At 36.3% G+C, this 17,770-nt stretch overlaps 2 protein-coding genes across 2 annotated transcripts in view; both read right to left on the bottom strand.

Annotated features, from left to right (window-relative positions):
• LOC150098904 (galactosylceramide sulfotransferase-like) overlaps window positions 1-17,770 on the bottom strand; it is a 188,048-nt gene that overhangs the window by 73,499 nt on the left and 96,779 nt on the right. The gene's annotated exons all lie outside the window — the stretch shown is intronic.
• Window positions 6,112-6,852, bottom strand: LOC150098906 (protein CFDP2-like). Its single transcript, XM_090405773.1, has one exon. The coding sequence runs from the start codon at window positions 6,850-6,852 to the stop codon at window positions 6,112-6,114; it is 741 nt and encodes a 246-aa protein (XP_090261899.1).

Here is a 17,770-nt window from a genome sequence, read left to right as displayed (position 1 = left end):
CTAATAGAGTGCAGTTATCTAGTAGTGGACATGTCCGTCCTCGTCGATCGTCCAAGCGAAATTCCTTTTCATCTTTATCTACTTTTAATTTTTTGTAATTTATATGTAAAGCTAAATTATGCTTGTATTAAATTGCTGTATAATTAAATGAAACAGAAGTTTTATACTTATGTAAATGATAATTCTTTAATAGACATTTTGTATTAATATTGACAACACATTAATTTATTTATTCTGAAGCTCAGTTCGTAATGATCAGTCACGCATACTTACAATGCTTTACCTGTGCATCGAACTGAGTTGCCATCTGGTGGCGATGAAAATAACAATTCTGCGCGTAACGATTTTTATATTTTTCTCTTAATCTTCTTAACACTTTCATTGGCAAGCTGAAAATTGGAATTTCGTGTGGTGGGCAAATTTTTTTTATTTTTTTTTTTATTTAGTTAGCGACGTCCACGCGATAACGCGTGATCGGTCGTTTGGCGAGAACTCGCATCGCGCGATATCGCGTGATTGGCAATGAACGTGTTAAAAGAAAATTACTCGCAGGAATCATAAATTATAGGAAGTCCCCAAACTAACGTAGGTATTGGAAATTTTCCTAAATAATAATAATAAAAAAAATCGAGTATTTTAAGAAAACTCGTGTCAGAGCGAGAATTGTATCTGAGTCTGCTCAATATTTTATCATCAATTACATTTCCATGCAAATAAAGGTCAATACGACTGTTAAGTACAGGGCTGCGCCAACCCGAGGGTGCAAAGGGTACACCGCACCTGGGCGATAACATTGATAGGGCGGCAAGAAACAAATATCAAATATTTATTTTATGTAGTTTCTCTTTTAGTTATTTTTTTAAGGGGCGACCGATAAAAGTTTGCACTCGGGCTGCAAATATCCTTGACACTTTCCTGGTTAAGTAGCTACTAGATCGAGTGGGAAAAAAATAAACATTTCTGCTTAAATGCATTTCATAATAATATTTTTTACTAGAATATATTCAACTTAATTTTTTTTTTTTTTTTTTTTTTTTTAAGTATGAATTGGATATAACAGCCAATGAGCAGCAGTTTAAACTTGGTGAAATCAACAATTAGCATTTTGTTTTCCTTTAGGCTGCTCAGCGAGACGACGCTAATTGGTTGATTGCAACATAAATACCGCCCACATCATTGTTAAACAGATATGACGCTTAATAATTATGAAGGAAGCGGTAACATTAATTAGAAAAGCAAATTAGTTATTGATGAAAAACAAAGTGTGGTATTGAATGTGTGTCAAAATTTTAAAGAATATCTTAATAATATTAATCGTAATTAGATAAGTTAATTAAAGTAACTTAAAAAGCAATACTTTGTTAGTGTTTTTAAGAGGATCTAGAAAAAGAATGAGCTTTTTTTATATACGTGGTAGAAGATTGCATGGTTTCTTCTAAAAATTTGTTCTTTTAAATATTTTAAATGTATATAATGGATAGCCCAAAAGTTTATTAGGGAAAAAAACCGTTCAGGAAGAGATTAAAAAAAAAGTTATAATTCGTGAATGACGTGTGATTTACTAAAATAATTTATAATGTATCCACATTAATGCACGTATATGTGTAAACATTTGATTGTGTAAAATAAATAAGTGTTCGAGTTGAGCTATCTTTAGACTCCTGTCGGAGTGGCATTTAAAAAGTTATGACGTTTGAAGATAATGGTGGAATTATATATTGTTATTTCGATAACAGCAGTTATTGATATGGAATAAACTGAGTATGCAGCAAACAGGAAATGAGTGAATTAGTGAGAAATGAGGACTGTTTGAAATTATGTCCAAAGAAATTAAGGCTATGAAGATAGTGCATTGTGGTGTGGCTGGTTTGTTTTGTGGAATGAAACCTGTTTCTGGGAAGGAGGCCACCTCCGTATGAGACTGTTAACATACTTTATTTATAAAAAGAGGTTTTATAAATATTATTTCTAAAACGAAATACAAAAGGTTGTTAATTTCATCTAAAGAACTGAACAAAAGTTCCATATTGTGTTTTGTACCTTGAGTAAATATAAAATACGAAAATTGATTTATATTTTTCATCAAAAGTCCGAACGAAATTAAATTTTCTATTGTGCTGCCATCTTTCGACAACATGAAAAAAAAGCTGATTTTAATGAATCGAAAAAAGCTGAATGATTTATTATTGTACTGCCTACCTTTCAGCAATCTTGACATGTATAATGAAATACGAATCCTATATAGGGAAAGTTTAATATGAATTCATGACGATAGTTGGTTCCTGAGAGCTGATACCTTCATTGTTGCCAATATAGCCATATTTAAATTTATTGTGGACGTATGCATTCCAGCTATTTTTCAACACTAGAGCAATTCTTTAAAAAGCAATGGAAATTTGTTTTAGAATTCCTGAACCCGTGTTATTTATATGGTAGCTGCTTTAAAAAATTAATTTGTTCATATATGAAACAAAACCTATTTTTTTATATTTTTTTTTCTATCAGTCTCCACGCCGCACAGCCATAAACCAATCACGTTAGCACAAACAGACCGCGGTACTTGATGACGTAACAATTTTCGTATTACTTGTGACGATTAGCTCACATTAGTTTACATTTGCAATAAAATAAACCAGTGTTACATAAATACAGTGTTAGACTGGAGACAGTTTTTATACAAATATAATTATATACATTGGCAAACGTGCGCTGTAATTTGGACAGAAGTAATTTTTACTATCAAAATTTGGTGATACTTAAGTAAAGCCAATCTCTAAAAATTAAGGCGATCCCTAGACCACTCAATAGTGGCCAAAAGACCGTCCATCTCAGCGTTGGCTCCACTCAGTGACGGGCTCCCCCACCACCGAGCAGAACAGCTCATATTCCGAGGAAAAGCATTTACCAACAAAGCCCCTCATCAGGCCCTGCCGGAAAACACCTTCTCCGGAGACTCAAATTGCTCCCTTAAGGCCAAAAACCTTAAGACAGCGAACTCAAACCCTCGAATCTCAGCGTCCATTTAGTCGCCTCTTACGACATGCTTGGAATTTGCATTGGTGCTATTCTTATCCCAGCACCACACGGGGAATATACAACACTTTTTGATTTTTAAATTCGATTCTTACTCTGATTTCGAGAAATTGTACAAAAACCTTTACTATCAAAATTTGGCGACGTACATTGAGAGCCAGATCCGGGAGCGATACCAAGGTTCAAGGAACGCAGAAGTCATATATATCTCATATACAAATAGAAAAAAGGTGCTTGATCTTCTTAATAAAAATCTCTGGATGAAAGAAAGATGTAGAAAGTTTTTTTACCTTGGGTGTAATATACTTTAAAATATATATACATTAAAAAATAAATATACGTTAAAAATAATATACTTTCTACATCTTTCTCTCATCCAGAGATTTTATTAAGGTCAAGCAGATTTTTTCTACTCGTATATGAGATATATATGACTTCTGCATTACTTGAACCTGGTATCGCTCCTTGGTCTGGCTCCCAATAAGAGACCTCAATAAAGGACGAAACCGGTCTGGGTAGTGGCCCGTCCCATTATGCATTGCATTCTAAACGCCTGAAAGGGGGGGAGGGTGCTTTGCATTATGGGATACATCTAAGGCAAGTGATATGATGTCATTAGCCTCTATATACAAGTTGCTCAGACGTCAATATATATATATATATATATATATATATATATAAAATTATTTATCCCAAATACAGGGGGTACACGAACCTACAGCCCATCAGTGCCATGTGTGAGGTGCAGATAAGTTTTAAGAAGAAACGTATTGACCTTCTTCTTAAAGAGCTCTAGGTTGAAATTGTTTTGAAACACATCATGAGGAAGGCTGTTCCAGAGGGGAGAGAGAGAGAGAGAGAGAGAGAGAGAGAGAGAGAGAGAGAGAGAGAGAGAGAGAGAGAGAGAGGTAAATGGAACAAATGAGAAAGAGGAGAAGCACGTTTGATGAATTTGCAGTTATACTGTAAAGGGATTTTGGACAGCTGATGCGCTTGTTTTAACAGGCCTAACAGCAAGTGGAAGAATGATGTTTGCAAATTCAGCGGAGCAGTGACTCATGGAAGTACATGTAGAAGAGACACAAAGTTGAAATATTGTATTTGTGACATAGAGGTTGAAGTGAATGTGTAAGGGGAAGGGTCATCTATGAGTCGAATTGTTCTCTTCTGGACAACATCAAAATGTTTAAGGAGGTTTTAGGTGCAAAATCCCAAATGTGTGAACGATATTCTAAGGATGGATGGATTTGGGATTTATATACTAGATGACCAAAACTAAAGTTCTAGTTAAAGGAATTATGCCTAGGGATCCACATACTGTGAAACTTTGCATATAAATACCTAGGAATAAAAGAAGCTAGTGTTGTTCTTCACTAGAAAGTGAAGAGTACAAAACTGAGTGAATTTGGATACAATTCGAGCAAAGAACTCTTGGGCTATAGAAAGGATCCCCTTACACAGTTGGCTAGTGGAAAAGAGAAGAGAAAACTTGAACAACTGCACCTCAAAACTAAAAAATTAATGAGCATGCATCACGCATGACATCCACGAAGTGATGTCGACTAGCTGTATCTACCAAGAAGAATAGATGGACAGGGTCTGCTGCGAGCAAGAGAAACTGCAGAAGAAGAAGAAATTATATTAAAAAGTTACATTGTCAGTAGCACTCAGTAAATACGTCAAGAAATTTCACAAGAAAGTATTCTGAAAGCAACAGGAAACAAATCCGATTGCAAAAAAGAACAGAAAAATAAGTTATAAGTGAGCTAGAAAAATAAACCCATTGCATGGCCAATTTCTCCGAGCCACTGAGAAAAAAATTATGCGACCAAGATGTGGTAGTGGCTACAATAGGATATATTAAAAAAAGAAACAGAAGAATTTAATCTAGCCCTCAAGAACATACGTTACAAATTAATGCGAAGCCAAAATTGAGAACATCAATAATTACAGAAAATGCAGATTATGCGATCAGAAAGATGAGACTGTAAAACATGTGATCAGTGAATACTGCCATAATCAATTGTCCCAAACTTTTCATTGGCATATATGTAAAAACATGGTTTTTCTACTTATAATATCTGGTGGCGGCATAAAATCTGGATAGTTTTGAAAACGAAAATTCTCTGCTATGTTAGAACACAAACTGCTTGCTTAGAACACAACAGACGTGACATCACACTTATTGTATACAATGACAAGGTTGGATTATTGACATCACAGTATCCAGTGACAAAAAAAAGCAGCAACAAAGAAGCGAGAAAAAATTGCTAAATGTTGAGATAGCAATCGAAATTTGCCGCTTTAAACAGACCCAAGTCATCATAATTATTATCGGTGAACATTGAGAAAAGCTAACTATTTCCAAGAGTTAAACAACAGCGAGTTAACTGCGCATGATCTCCAATATACGTCATTACTGGGAACCGTTCATACTTTATGAAGCTACAATAAAACCATAAAGTTCTGAATAATCTTATGCAGAATTTTATGGATTAATCTTATGCATAAGATTAAAACCAACTTTCACTGTAGTTCCACAACAACAAAGAAAAGACATTTGATTCATAAGATCTCCAGATTTCAGTCGCCATCTATTGAAAAGTGAATACGATTCCACAAAATAGATAGGGAAATGTAACAGATAATTGCTATGTGGTGCAATATCAGCAAACTCAGTTTCAATTGAGAAAGCCCACGAAACGATTCCTCTTCTCCGGACGACAGTAATTTAACATTAATAAATGGAATTTCTTATTGATATAATTGCTATTGGTATTTGATGTATCTCAGATATATCTATTAAACGGAACTTCATTTTCTTTTCTTAAGTTATTTTCCCTCTTCTTTATACCATGGTTGCAATGTTTTTATCATCAATTTTACTTTGCACTTTTACTAATTATTTTTTCTTGCTTTTATTTGCTAACTTTATCTGTAACATATTTGAGAGCCTTCGTCTTGTTGGTTCTTTCATTGTTTCCGATTTATGAAACCATCAGGTCATAGAAGCGATTCTGTTATTTATCAGCGAATCCTCTAAAGTATTTTTTATCACGTGTCATTCGTTCATACCTTTTATAATTTTATCTCTGCAAACAGTAATTTATGGTCGCTTCCTATATCTGCTGTGGGTGAAACTCTCGTGTCAAGAATATTTTCTGGTGGGATTTCTCTGTTAGTTATAATGTAATCGATTACAGACTTTTGTCCTCTTTTATTTTCAAATGTGATTTTATGTTGCATTTCGTGATCAAAGTACGTGTTATTTATTCGTAATTCGTTTCCCCTACAAAACCGTCGCAACTTTCTGCCATTTGTATTAATTACTTCTTCATTAAATCTTTCGCATATACCTGGAATAGCTTTATTTCCGATTCTAGCATTTAAATCTCCAATTATTATTACGTATTCGTTGTTATTTATTTTGTTTAAAGTATCTTGTAGGTCTTTGTAAAATCCTTCTATTTCTGCTTTTGTTTTTTCCCCTTCCACGGGACCGTATACACTTATAACACTGAGTGTATTATTCTCTCTGTTTAGTTTCAAGTGAAGTATTCGGCTCGATACATAATTCTTGTATTCTTGTACTTGTTCCCTTATACTTCCATGTATCATTATTCCAACTCCCTTGGCTGCCCTTTCATGATTTTCCACTCCACTGTACAGTAAGAGGTAATTGCCAATTTGGCTTTCTCCTTTCCCTTTTTTCTTTGTCTCTGACAGTGCACAAATTTCAATACGACGACGTTCGAGTTCTTCAGTTAAATCTTCACCTTTTCCTGTCAGTGATCTCACATTCCAGGTGCCAATTCTCATTATGTGTTCTTGCATTATTTGCTTCTTTATTATATATTTCTTCTTATTATTATTATATCTTATTTTATATATATATATATATATATATATATATATATATATATATATATGATATCTACTTATTACATATATATACATGATACATGATATCTACTTATTATATATATATATGATATCTACTTATTTTATATATATGATATCTACCTATTATATATATATATATGATATCTACCTATTATATATATATATATATGATATCTACCTATTATATATATATATATGATATCTACCTATTATATATATATATATATGATATCTACTTAATTAACTGACAATTAAGCTTTATCTTAACCTACAATACGTTAATACGTTAAGCTTTAGCTTAACCTACAATAAGAAGTTATTATACACACAGCGCCATCTACCGCCCATGAATGCTACTAAGCACTCCATGATATATATATAGAGAGAGAAATTCTGTATATTATTTCTTAATTAATTATCATATATTAACGACGAATAATAATTTAATGTTATTTTAATATGAAACAATATTAGCATTTTGGATTAAGATTAATAATAGTAGCATTAGGATTAATAATAATATTAGCATGCGCAGTCTTCCACGGGATTCGAACTGGGGTTTTCCAGAATACGTTGTAAAAATTAACGCTGAATAACGATCGTTCCAACTACACCATACAAAACTGCTGGTCTAGCAATGTTTATAAGTGCTATTTATATTTCATTCTTAACAGTTATTTCCTTTTTAATAGTAAAATATATTATGAATATTATTATTTAAAAGGAAGTCATTTAAAATATTTTTAGATTAAGAAGAAAAATCAAAATAAGTAGCCACTATTATAAAAACAAATCACTAAAACTACTTCGATACATCCCATTGAACCTTTGAGGCCAACTTTTATTAAAAAGGAAATTTGTTGCTTTGCAATTGTTGGTGGGATAAAATTAATGATAGAAAAACAGAGATATAATTGACAACAGTAGGTTTTATGAATCTACTGTTAGTTGAAGAACACATACAGACATCACTGATTTTCCAATGCAGTGCGTTTCTATACTGAAAATAAGGCGAGTATGTTTCACTTTTTTGCGTCCCCCCCCCCTACTAATCTGAGAATGATCGGTCTGTCAGGTTAGATCTTACTTTTCCTTTAAAAAAATGCTTAAAATTACTTAATAACATTTTGTGAAGCCTGATAACACCTCCATTTATTTTTTCATCTCTTTTATAACATTCCATTGGGGATTTTCTCTGTTTGACACAGAAGTTTACATTCTTATGCAGTTTACGATTGCCATAACGCATTGTATATACGGAAAGTGTAATAAACACCTGGCATCCTAATGGGTCACGGCTCTAACCCCCTACTCTCAACCCCCTTTGTCTTTGTTGACAGTTCAACTGTTCACTTCAGCAAACCTTGCAAAAAATGAACAAAAAAAGATTCTAATTACAATCACTTCGCTAGCTAAGACAGTACTAGCACGTGATCATAATATTTATAAACACGTCTCTAACGTCCTTAATTTACATCGTCGGTGGCCAACAGCAGGTCCGTGGGTCCATGCTGCCCGTAACGTGATTTTGTGCGTCCCGCGGCAGGATAAAAAATATATTAAGTTATATGTATTATCAATTTTGGTATTAGTTTCAACGGCAGATTTTCCGATTGATATACTAGTTATATTCATTATTTCTGATGACGGAAACAATTTATATTCTCAACACGGAATGAAAATTGCTTTAAAAAGATTACTCAATTTATAAAATCTACTGCTTCTCTGCGCGAGTTGTAGTAGTGGTAGATTTCTATGCGCTCCCGAGTAACGCATCATTGAAAGTCACTTGCTCTGCTCTGGTTACAGTGATCAGCTTCAGAGACTCAGTTTCACAGTCAACAGTGTTATTGTTGCAGTTTGTGTTCCCTGGTCAGTGACTTCAGCCTTTGAGTACTATGAGTAAGAAATGTAAGATCTGTGAAGAAAACAGCTCATTTTCAGGAGAAATGGGAAAATGAATTTCTATTTATAAACAATAACGATAGCAAAGCACAGTGCCTTGTCTGTTTGCAGGCATTGTCTGTGCACAAGGAATATAACCCCAAACACCACTACTACATACAGCACCATGCAGCTAAATGCCAAGAATACGTTGGACAAGTACGTACCAGTGGCGACCGGTGAAAATTTTTAAAATTTTCACTCTTACCACGAACAAATACCAATAATAAAAGTTTCGTATATCTCACAGAAATAACGCGCAAGCATACGATACACTGCTCTTTTGAGCAGTGACGGAATGAATTCTAACGTGCAATCACAAGCGCAAACAAATATCGGCGAGACTCGTTGCGATTGGTCGAACGTAACAATATTGACACTGCGTTAGATGGCAGTGCATTTGTTTCGTAACGTAAAGCGTTAATCGAACGACTGTGGTTCTGATCAATGAAAAAAAAAATGGAGAATGATTGGTGATAGTAATGGCGATTGGACCGTGCTTCTTTTGGTTTCAGTGGTGATTACCGAGTTTTAGATTTTGTGAATCTTCATCGATAGTGGAGTACAAGGTAAGAATTTGACTTCTAATGCAATTTTCCCAGGCCATTTCCTGTTCTCCTCCCATATCACTATAACACAACACCGTTTCTCGATCTTTGCTAGTTGACTGTTTCGGTCAACAGGATTGTGCTGGCAGGTCCTTAGGCCTGCGGGAATATAATAGTAGGCTCACTGCCCTACTTTGTTGCAGGGTTTTTCATAGCCCTCAGATAACTCCAGGAGAACTCCCGATTGGTATAGAAATCATCAAGGAACAGATCCAGACTCTAAACAAGGAGGAGTCATTAAAAGTGTTAAAGTTTATTATGGCAAAGTTTGAGACAGACTGGCTGGCTGGGTTATTTAAACCTGTAGGCCCAAACGAATGATCCAGAAGTAGAGGATGAAGAATCCTAAGGGGAATTCATAACTGTTCCACCATCTAAAAAACCCCTGTCATAACAACTCATAAGAAGAGCACTCCAACAAACGGAGAAGAACAGTAGACGATCTTATGGAGGATGACTCACCCACACCGGACGCGCGAAAAACTGAGAAGGTCCTCCCCAGTTATTCTACGGGACAAGGAGAAATGGATTTCTGTCATATCAGCCCTCAGGGAGCAAGACATTGATACTCCTTGACAAAAAACTCAGATGAGGCAGTCAAAATCCAGCCAGCCACTGTCACTGACTACAAGCAGATGACAAAGCTACCGGACACCAAAAATCTTCTTTACTATACATTCGCTTTACCGAGTGAAAAGACCTTAAAGGTGGTAATACGTGGAGTCACAGAAGGCATCACTCCAGAAGAAATCTCAGCTGATTTAAGCAACCAGAGCCTGACCCCAATCAAAGTAAGTAGGGTGCTCAGGTCTGATAAAAGGCCAACGCCTTTAGTACTCGTGGAGATTGGTAACACCCAGAAGAAAATATATGAGCTGACTGCTCTGTGGTTTCAGAATAAGTATGCAACCTCTAAGAAAGAGAGCATCAGCAGGACAGAGCCACAGATATCAGCGGTTTGGGCATGCCCAAAAGCTATGCCAGGCCAACTTCAGGTGCTTAAAATGTGGTGAAGGCCATCAGACCATCATACGCACCAAGCCAAGATCTACACCAGCTAAGTGCACAAACTGCAGAGGTCCTCACCTTGCCAACTATAAAGGATGCATAGCACACCCAAAGAACCGCGGGTCTCCCAAAACCGCTCATCCACCACCCAGCAACGACACTCCAGGCAACTCTGCAGACTGTCATCCAGTTCAAATAACCTCCACCATGACAACACAGAAAGGAAATCAACCAGAAACAAGGACCAAAACATATGCCAAGGCTGTACGATCCAAGAACAATTCCTCAAACGAATTTACAAGTTCCAATCTTACATCAGTTCTAACTGCCTCACTAGCTACCATGCGTCAAGAATTCAGCAAAAGAAATTCTATGCCATCCTCCAGGAAGTAATTCCTTCAAGGCACCCTTTCCATTCTGACAGCCCTCAATCATGAACAAGAGGAAATATAAGTAACTCCCTCACCATAACTGCATGGAATGCAAATGGACTGAGCAACAAAATCCTTGAACTACAAGAGTTCACTCCCAGATACACTCCTGATATAATTTTAGTAAACGAAACATCTCAGGCAAGGCTAATAACCCTAAATTACGGAACCACACAATGTACAAAACAGACAGACTCACTACCAGTGGAGGAGGTACAGCCATATACATTAAAAACTACCTAAGTCACAATGTCCTGACCAATCCGCAAACCAAGAACCTAGAGATAACAAGCGTTAAAGTTCATACAATGCTGGCAGCATCGAAATCTATACAGTATACAACCCACCCAGAATTCCATTACTTGTATCTGACTTGGACTCCATTCTCCGCTCCACAAACTCCATCATCATGGCTGGAGATTTTAATGCCAAGCATACAGCTTGGTATATGATAAAGGCTGCACCCTAAACCATTACTCAAACCAAAATTCTGTTGTTATAGCCGGACCCACAGAGTCCACTCATCACACTCAACTGGAAGCTCAGATGTACTGGACATTGTAATTCTCAGAAATATCAGATACCAATACCAACTGGAAAAGCTAAACGAATTATCATCTGATCACAACCCCATTCTGCTTAAGCTCGGTACACAAGAGCAATTCTCTCCTCTGCACTCCTTTATATCTTGGGACAAGCTCTCCAAAACTCTCTCAGACCACATTGGCCCAGCATCTACTATCCATAACAAAGAAGAGATAGATATAGCCATCAACAACCTCATTTAACCAAATTAAAAAGGCACGAACTTCAGTCCCTCAAACCAGGTTTTCGTACTAGCGGTCGGATCTCTGAGGAAATTATGGACCTAATCAGACAGAAAAACAAAGTCAGAAAGAGGTACCATAACACAAAAGCCCCATAAGATAAAACAACTCTAAATCATATAAATAGACAAGTCCGGGAAGCTCCACAAAACATCGAAATCAAGAATGGGAAACCAAACTGAACAATCTGAACCCAGAGGACCACTCCATCTGGAAATTCTTGAGAACCCTCCGCACTAAAAGGCAACTCATACCCCCAGTTCAGACCAAGAAAAGAGCAGCTCACACTGACCAAGAAAAAGTAGAAGTTCTAGTTGACAGTTTGGAAAACCAATGTAATCCTCCTTGCGAAAATTTGAACATCAATCTTATTTACAAGATTCACTGCAGAGTCAATCAAGTCATAACACAACAAAAGCAGAACTCAGAATCCATCACACCCACCTCTCCAGCAGAAGTTATGAATATCATAACCCATTTGAACAACAACAAGGCTCCAGGTTCAGACGGAATCACAAACAGAACAATCAAACTACTCCCCAGAAAAGCCATTCTGCATCTAGTGAATATAATCAATGCCATTCTCAGATTCAAATATTTTCCTTTAACATGGAAGACGTCTGACATCACGCCAATCAAAAAGACTGGAAAAATTCCTCAGCTCCCCAAAAGCTACAGACCTCTCGGTCTTCTGTCCAGCCTAGGTAAGGTTGCAGAAAAAGTCATCCTTACAAGGCTTCAATCAGCAACGGATAAACTAGGTATTATCCCTAATGAGCAGTTCGGATTCAGAAAAAACCATAGCACCACACATCAGATACACCGACTGGTTGAATTTATCATCACAGGTTTCAAATGAAACCTCCACACTGCTGCGGTCTTTATAGACGCTGCGAAGGCTTTTGATAAGGTGTGACATCAGGGTCTTCTGTGCAAACTCATCAAATTTAACATGCCAACTAATCTAATAAAAATAATAGATACCTTAAAGACAGATTCTTGCAAGTAAAAATCAATGAAACTGTTTCAACCAGACACACGATTCTGGCAGTTGTGCCGCAGGGCTGGCTCTCCTCTGGCTCCCCTGCTGTTTTCTATCAACATAACTGATATTCCCCAAAATCGAAGTTCAACAATCACAGCATTATATGATGATGCCTCTTTATTAGCAAGATCTCTGTACCAAGCTAGCTATCAAAAGACTCGAAAACAGTATTCATAGACTGGAGAAATGGTTGATGGACTAAAGGATCCAAGCAAGCCCACAGAAGAGTTCAGCCATACTGTTCACTAAAAAAGAAGTTTCAGATCGAGGAACACATACACCTGCTAGGTGGCAAGATCCCATTCCAACGCGAAGTCGAATACCTCGGTGTCATGCTTGACAAAAAAAAAACTCCAATTCACCAATCATATAAAACACAGAAGCTGGAAGACATCCAAAGTAATCGCACAGCTCTACCCCATGATCAACAGAAAAAGTCAACTGGATACTTGGAACAAACTACTCATATACAGGATGGTAATACGTCCAGTCATCACTAATGCATCCCCTGCATGGAGCCACACCTCGAATATAAACATTCAAATGCTGCAGAGGATACAGAATAAATGCCTGAGAACGATCCTGGATGCCCCATGGTTTATGAGAAGCTCAAAGATTCACAGAGAAGTCAACATTCCCTACATCACACCCTTCTCCATGACCTAGCAGAAAAGTTCTTCACCAAGACAAGCAATCATCCAAATCCGCTAATCAAGCAAGCTTCAGACTACAATGAAGCAGAATTCTATAAATACAAAAGACACAAGTCAATTCTATGCTCAGCTGACCACAGCTAATCTCACTGCCCTTCCAGGGCTAGCTTAATGTTCAATAACTCTCCCCCCCCCTCAGACTTTTTCAGGGAATATGAAAAGCAGTTATGCTTCACCCATCCAATCAGTAACGTTCTGTGTTAATCGAACAGTTCCAATTATTAACTATTCAATCACTGTCGAAACATAAGCTGTAACCTCTAATATGTTATATTGCATTTATATAATGTTGTAAGCATTGTTATGATTTATAAACACAAACAAAATTTAAATTTTTCATTTTTTCCTTGGGGGTGCTACAGTGTCGCAGTGCTTATGTACGGGTTGCCACTGAAAGCCACTAGTGCTCAAAAATCTATTTTTACTAAATCAACATCAATACGAAAACGGTGACTCTTGGCATCGTTTGTTGTAAGCCAGAGATAGCAAAAGCACGAAAATCACTATCTGATGGTGAATTTGTAAAACGCTATTCTGTGAAAATGACACGTGCATTTGGGAGAAGATAAAATTGCCAGTGAGTTTGAAAGCTTCCCATTATCAAAACAAACTGTAACAAAGAGAGTCGAGGAAATAGGTCTGACATATTAAATAAATTAAAAAGTGTTATTACAGATTCAGCTTACTTTTCATTAGCTCTAGATAAATCAACTGACATATCAGATACAGCTCAACTTCTAATTTTTATTCGAAACTGTTTCCAAAGACTTTGTTATTAATGAAGAGCTACTAGCATTAGAGTCATTGCATAACACAGCCAAAGGACAAGACATTTTAGATGCAGTTATGAAGGCTGTAAATGGTACTGGTGACATCAACAATCTCACAGCTATTGTGACAGATGACACCAAATCAATGCGTGGTACTCAAACAGGCTTAGTTGACTTACTAAGCAAGGCTGGAATCAATTGCCATGTATTGCACTGCATGATACATCAGGAGGCTCTGTGTGGTAAAATTCTGGAGATAGAGGATGTTATGAATACTGTAATGAAGTGCGTAAATCTAATGAAGGGAAGAAATCGGGCCTTGACACACCGCAAGTTTCTTTCTTTTCTAACATAAATGGAGGCAGAATATGACGATTTAGTGTTGTACACAGAAGTACGTTGGCTAAGCAGAGGGAACTGTTTGAAACGGTGTTTTGCTTTGAGAAAGGAAATAAAACAGTTTTTAGAGGAACACGAGAAGACCACCATAGCACTAATCACAAAACTATGTGATCCTTATTTTAACAGCTTACTCGCCTTTCTAACAGACATCCATACCACACGAATGAACTCAACGTGAAGTTACAGGGACGTAACGAAACAATCTCAGATTTACCTAGAAGGGTTCATAAGTCGATTGAAGGTTTTTAAATTCACCCTAGTCAGAGGAAACTTGGTAGATTTCCCTTCCTGCAGAGTTGATGGAGGAGAGCCATGACATTGACTTCTAGTTTTATGTGCCAATGTTAGACCAACTTTTGGAGCAATTCACTAAGCGATTTCCTGACTTCAGCGACATGCGGCAACAACTGACATTATTTAACAACCCAATGAAATGCGACGTTTCAGAGAAGCATGACACTATTCAATTGGAGTTGTGTGACCTTCAAAATGACCCTTTTTTCCAGTCAAGGGTGGAGATAGACATTGACTTTTGGAAACTGGTACGTACCAAGGGAAAAATATCCTGCATTGAGTGATTTCAGCTTGAGAATTGCATCTATGTTTGGCAGCACATTCATATGTGAATGCACTTTCTGTTAAATCGTCACAAAGAAGCCGCCTGACTGATGACTCCCCATCAGGATTTGTTACGAATATCGTCATCGTTGAAAATCGACTTTGAAACTTGTTGCCACACACGAACGCCCACAGTGTTCTCATTAAGTTGTGTTACATGCCTTGGCAGCACGTAGCATGAAATCATGGGGATGCTGAAACTTTCGAATCATATATACACACTGTAAGTAAGGTGTATACGTGTTTGGATAAAATATCAAAATTATGGTGAAAATTAAAAAATTAAACATGAACAAATATTGTTTATTATCGATAAAATTATACAGTTTAGTATAATTCAAAATTACTTAAAAATAAAATCCATTATCATAACCCAAATAATGTTCTGAAATAAAAACTATAACAAATGTTATGTCTTTAATTGTAATGTCCAAATATTTAACGAGACGGAGTAAACACGATAAGCACTACGAACACTCTACTACTGTCGCAAACTGCATATAAATGGAACTGCGCGACGGACAGTGTCGCATTACTCTAATAGCTCGCATGTCACTATGACGTGCATATGCTTGCGCGCGTAGCAATATGACACTGTGGTAAACACAGTGCTGCTAGCGTCCTTCGCCTCCTAAGTGCTACAAGATGGATTTTTATTATTATTTATACAAAATAAGAGAATTGTGTAAAAAAAAAATAAGAAGTGGAGATGTAGTTGGTGAACATGGACTGGGCACAAGAAATGAGAGAGGTGACCGTCTTTTTCAATTCTGCCAGGAAGAGGAGCTAATAATCACAAACACATGGTTTAAGCTACCACCTCGAAGATTGTATACTTGGCGATCACCACAGGATAATAATGGGAATATAGTCAGAAACCAAATTGATTACTTACTAATTAATCAACGATTTCGAAGTTCTATAAAGAGTACAAAAACCTATCCTAGTGCAGATATTGCTTCTGATCATAACCTACTGGTGGCAGAGTTACAACTTAGACTGAAAGCTATGCTTAAGAAACATCAACAAAAAAGGCTTGATTTGGGAAAATTAAAAACCACAGAGATAAGAAGCAAATTGAGTCAAGATCTGAATCAAGAGCTAGCACTTATCAAGAATGATGACATCATGAGGGTTGATGAATCGTGGGACAAATTGAAATCTGTCTTCATAGAGAAATGTACCAATACCTTATGTCCTAATAGAGCAGTAAAAAAGAAAGATTGGATGACTGATGAAATTCTTTCTCTCATGGATCAACGCAGATCATATAAAAATCATAATCCAACAAAATATACAGAGGTTCAGAAAATTATTAAACACAAGATCAAAAAAGCAAAAGAAATCTGGATGAATGAAAAATGTAAAGAAATAGAAATTCTACAGGAAAAACATGACAATTTTAATCTACACAAAAAGATGAAAGAGACCTCAGGTATATATAAGAAAAAACAATTCTGTATCCTTCGAAACAAAAAGGGAGAAATTATATCCAAAAAGGATGACAAAATACAAGAATGGGTGAAATATATAGAACTCTTTACTGATGATAGACAGAACCCAGAAAACACTTATAAACATATGGAAGGTCCATGCATTCTAAAATCAGAGGTAGAATGTGCATTGAACTCAGCTAAAAATGGTAAAGCCCTAGGACTAGATAGAATACCGGCAGAAATAGTAAAGTTATTAGAAGGTGACAACATTAACATATTAGTAAAGCTATTTAATAAGATCTACGATACAGTCATAATCCCTCAAGACTGGTTACAGTCGACCTTCATCATGCTACCTAAAAAAGTAAATGCGAAAACTTGTAATGACTATAGAATGATCAGCCTAATGAGTCACGTTCTCAAAATGTTTCTGAAAATAATTCAAAAAAGAATATACAGAAAATGTGAAGACACCATCAGTGATACCCAATTCGGCTTTAGAAACGGCTTGGGAACAAGAGAGGCTCTTTTCTGTTCTCAGATCTTATTTCAAAAATGTATTGACCAAAACAAGGTAATATTCATTTGCTTCATCGACTTCGAGAAAGCATTTGACAAAGTCCAACATGCTAAAATGATTGTACTATTAAAAAGAATTGGATTAGATGGTAAAGACATCAGGATCATTGAAAACGTATATTGGAACCAAAAGGCATCTGTTGAAGTTGATGACATTATTACAGACTCCATTAACATCAAACGAGGAGTAAGGCAAGGATGTGTGCTGTCACCTCTTCTTTTTAACATCTACTCAGAAGCCATATTTCAAAAAGTCTTGGAAGGAAGAAAGGAAGGGATTAGTGTAAATGGTGAAATCATCAGTAACATCCGATATGCCGATGGTACAGCTCTTCTGGCTGACAATATTCAGGATCTTCAAAATCTTTTGGAGCTAATAAATGCAGAGAGTGAAAAAATGGGATTAAAAATGAATATCACCAAAACTAAATTCATGGTCATAAGTAAGAAACC

Source organism: Typopeltis vanoorti, chromosome 15 (assembly GCF_054136105.1).
Source record: "Typopeltis vanoorti isolate ZY-2024b chromosome 15, IOZ_Tvanoo_1.0, whole genome shotgun sequence".
Classification (NCBI taxonomy): Eukaryota; Metazoa; Arthropoda; class Arachnida; order Uropygi; family Thelyphonidae; genus Typopeltis; species Typopeltis vanoorti.
Note: the sequence above shows the minus strand (reverse complement) of the source record. Positions and strands in the feature narration are given on the sequence as shown.

Coding starts and splice junctions, on each gene's coding strand:
- LOC150098906 (XM_090405773.1), bottom strand. CDS start 6,852: ATGAGAATTGGCACCTGGAATGTGAGATCACTGACAGGAAAAGGTGAA.